Source organism: Solanum pennellii, chromosome 2, assembly GCF_001406875.1.
Source record: "Solanum pennellii chromosome 2, SPENNV200".
Lineage (NCBI taxonomy): Eukaryota > Viridiplantae > Streptophyta > Magnoliopsida > Solanales > Solanaceae > Solanum > Solanum pennellii.
Genome location: NC_028638.1, coordinates 4,927,110 through 4,929,896, shown reverse-complemented (window position 1 = coordinate 4,929,896; position 2,787 = coordinate 4,927,110). Strand labels below are relative to the sequence as shown.

At 32.8% G+C, this 2,787-nt stretch overlaps 1 protein-coding gene across 1 annotated transcript in view; it reads right to left on the bottom strand.

Moving 5' to 3' along the window:
* Window positions 1–336: 336 nt before the first annotated feature.
* LOC107009734 overlaps window positions 337–2,787 on the bottom strand; it is a 4,524-nt gene continuing 2,073 nt past the window's right edge. Inside the window, 2 exon segments of the mRNA XM_015209083.1 lie at window positions 337–698; window positions 825–1,383. Coding sequence (XP_015064569.1) covers window positions 337–698; window positions 825–1,383 — 921 coding nt within the window.

Below are 2,787 nucleotides of genomic sequence, written 5' to 3'. Positions count from 1 at the left end.
TATAAAACTTGTGCATTCTCTGAAGATAGTATTCTCCATCTATATTTCCTACGACAAATAGGTGAAATGACAATATCTCTAAGAAAACTCTTCCCCGTGTTCATAATAACTCTTTTCTGATTTGTTGCCTATTATATTATTGATCATCACATAATTACAAGAAAACAAATAGTAATAGTATTATTCATTTGTTTATAAAGACGACGAACAAACTAACGCTAAAGATGAAAGGAAAACCATATATAACTAAAAAGATTGTTCAACTACTCACTACCAAAAGACACTTTATCCAGATCCTAGATTCTTCAACGAAAAAACATTGATATCCTAATACAACTATATTTTATACTCTATATTTAGAGTAGACTCACAAAGTTGTTCTCCTTCAAGCATATTGAACTCACGAGTGGAATGGCACCAATGGTCATATGACTCTTGGAGATTTGGCCAGTCCGAAGATGTTGTCATGAAATCTTGCATCCAGTTGGTCAGAATAGCCTCCTGATCAATGCTGGGTAGCGTAGAGATCAAATCGTTCATTGTCTTCTCCATCTCCAACCTCTCATATCCCGTCAATACTGGATATGAAACTCCATTTTCTGCAAAACACAACACCGGAATCCACAACACGAGTATGTTGAACTTCACTTGCCTTGGAACTTCATCTTTAACTTTGTTAAGCTCTCCAATTAACATCGCTACACCAACAAATCACAAAACTCAATAATAATAATATACTTAAGATCGACTTCATGTCGAGTCATAGGAGTTCAGAATAAATTTCAAGTCAAACTCACTTAAAAAAGATAATAATTTGAACAAACCTGTGATCTTGACAATGAATCCTTGCACCCTGAGATTAGACAAGAGGGAAATGGAAGCCAAGCCAGAAGATAAGCTCCATTGCACCAAAACTTCATCCACAGCACCGCACTCTATCATCTTACTTGTTATCCACAGCAATTCCTGTGCATGTTTCTCAGCTGCCAAGTCATTCACACTCTCCTCATGACTGGGAACAACCAGCTGCCTCTTGTTTTCGAAGAGGCTCGTGACAGTTCCCACCCATGGAAAATACGTGGCCAACCCTTTGAGTGATGACGCCAGAAAAGATCCCAAAGGAAGGGATCGAAGAATGCGTGAAGGTCACGTCCATGAATCATCTGACATACGGGGACTCTTTAAGGAGCTATAAAGAAGTCCAGATGTACGCGCGAATGCTGAAGCCAGGGCCGAACAATTAACTTGGAGCATCTCCAAGTGTCCGCATTTGGTGTTCTCGTCTATGATCTTGTCAGCCATACCCAGTGCAAACTGGTACTTCCTCGACGAAGCTGGTATTTCATTTAGCAACGCTAGTATCTGGAATTCCCTCCAACGTACAAGTCAACAGGTTATGAAAAAGAAGATCCACAAGTAACGTTTCATAATAACCTTCCTCACCTTCTTTTAACACACCTTGTCTTTATCTCACCCTTGAGTTCCCATCCTCATCCCCACAACCACTATACTCTATATCCCCAATCTAATTCATCTCTCTTAATATTTCTCTAAATTAGATACAAATGCTTTTAGAATAGTTTTTTTTACCCGAGTATGAAAAACTACTTATTTTTCTAAAAAAAAACATATTTTTTTATTCATACTGAACACACCTAAGTAATAACTGACCAGTGATCAGATGCACATAGTAGTGCATACCTAAGTTGAATAAACTCTCGGTTCATGATGATTGACAAACGATAAATAGTTTATATTCATGAAAACATTATACCATTAAATACTAGAAATGATTTATACGTATATAATATATATTATTTACCTATTGATAAAAAATAATTCATTTTTTCTAAAAATGTACTTGCTATCCCTAATTATTTGTCTACCTTTAAATTGACACAGCTGATAAGGAAATAATTAATGACATAATGAGTTTTTCATTTTACCCCTATTAATTATGAAATTAATTATGAAGTGAAAGTGAAATCTACATTTTTCAAAGTAACTAGAAAATTAATTGAGCATGTAATAAGTAAAAAAAATTATTCTCTCTTAATTTATGAAAATGTATAAGTAACTAGAGACAATTATTAAAAAAAAAATGTAAGCAAATAATTAGGAACACAGAGAATATTAAACTACTTAATTATAATAACTTTACTCACTATAAATACACTTGGCTATGAACAAGTAATTATCTTTCACGTGATTCAAAGGATATGTGGAGTTAATTGGAATAGGGTAAAGTAATTTACACACTTTAATACCAATCCTTATGCAAATAAGTAATATCTTTCACCAAATTCAAATGAAAATAAAAATAAAAGTATATGAAGAAAATTAGAGCTTAATGTTATGCGTCGATTTGCAAAGCTTAATGAGTAGATCCTGCCATACTCCATGACATTTCATTTCAAGTTTTACGGCATGATTTGTAATTTGAATGAAAAAGATGACTTGGTTTTGGGAGTTAATAATAAGGTCAAAATAGCTGAACATAGAGGACAACTTGAGCAAAGCAAATCTTGCAATAATATTTCAAATACTATGGTAACCTCAAATGTCTTTATTAATGACTAAAAATATTAACATGTTAGAACTCTTCTGTCTAAAGATTCAATAAAAACGACTCCCTCCTTCAACTTCCTTACTTTGTTTTGTGGTTAATATAAATTTAGGAAGGTATACTAATTTTTTGGGCCGTGATAAATAAATTAAAAATAAATTAATTAATTAATACATTTATATATATATATATATATATATATATATATATATATACATTTC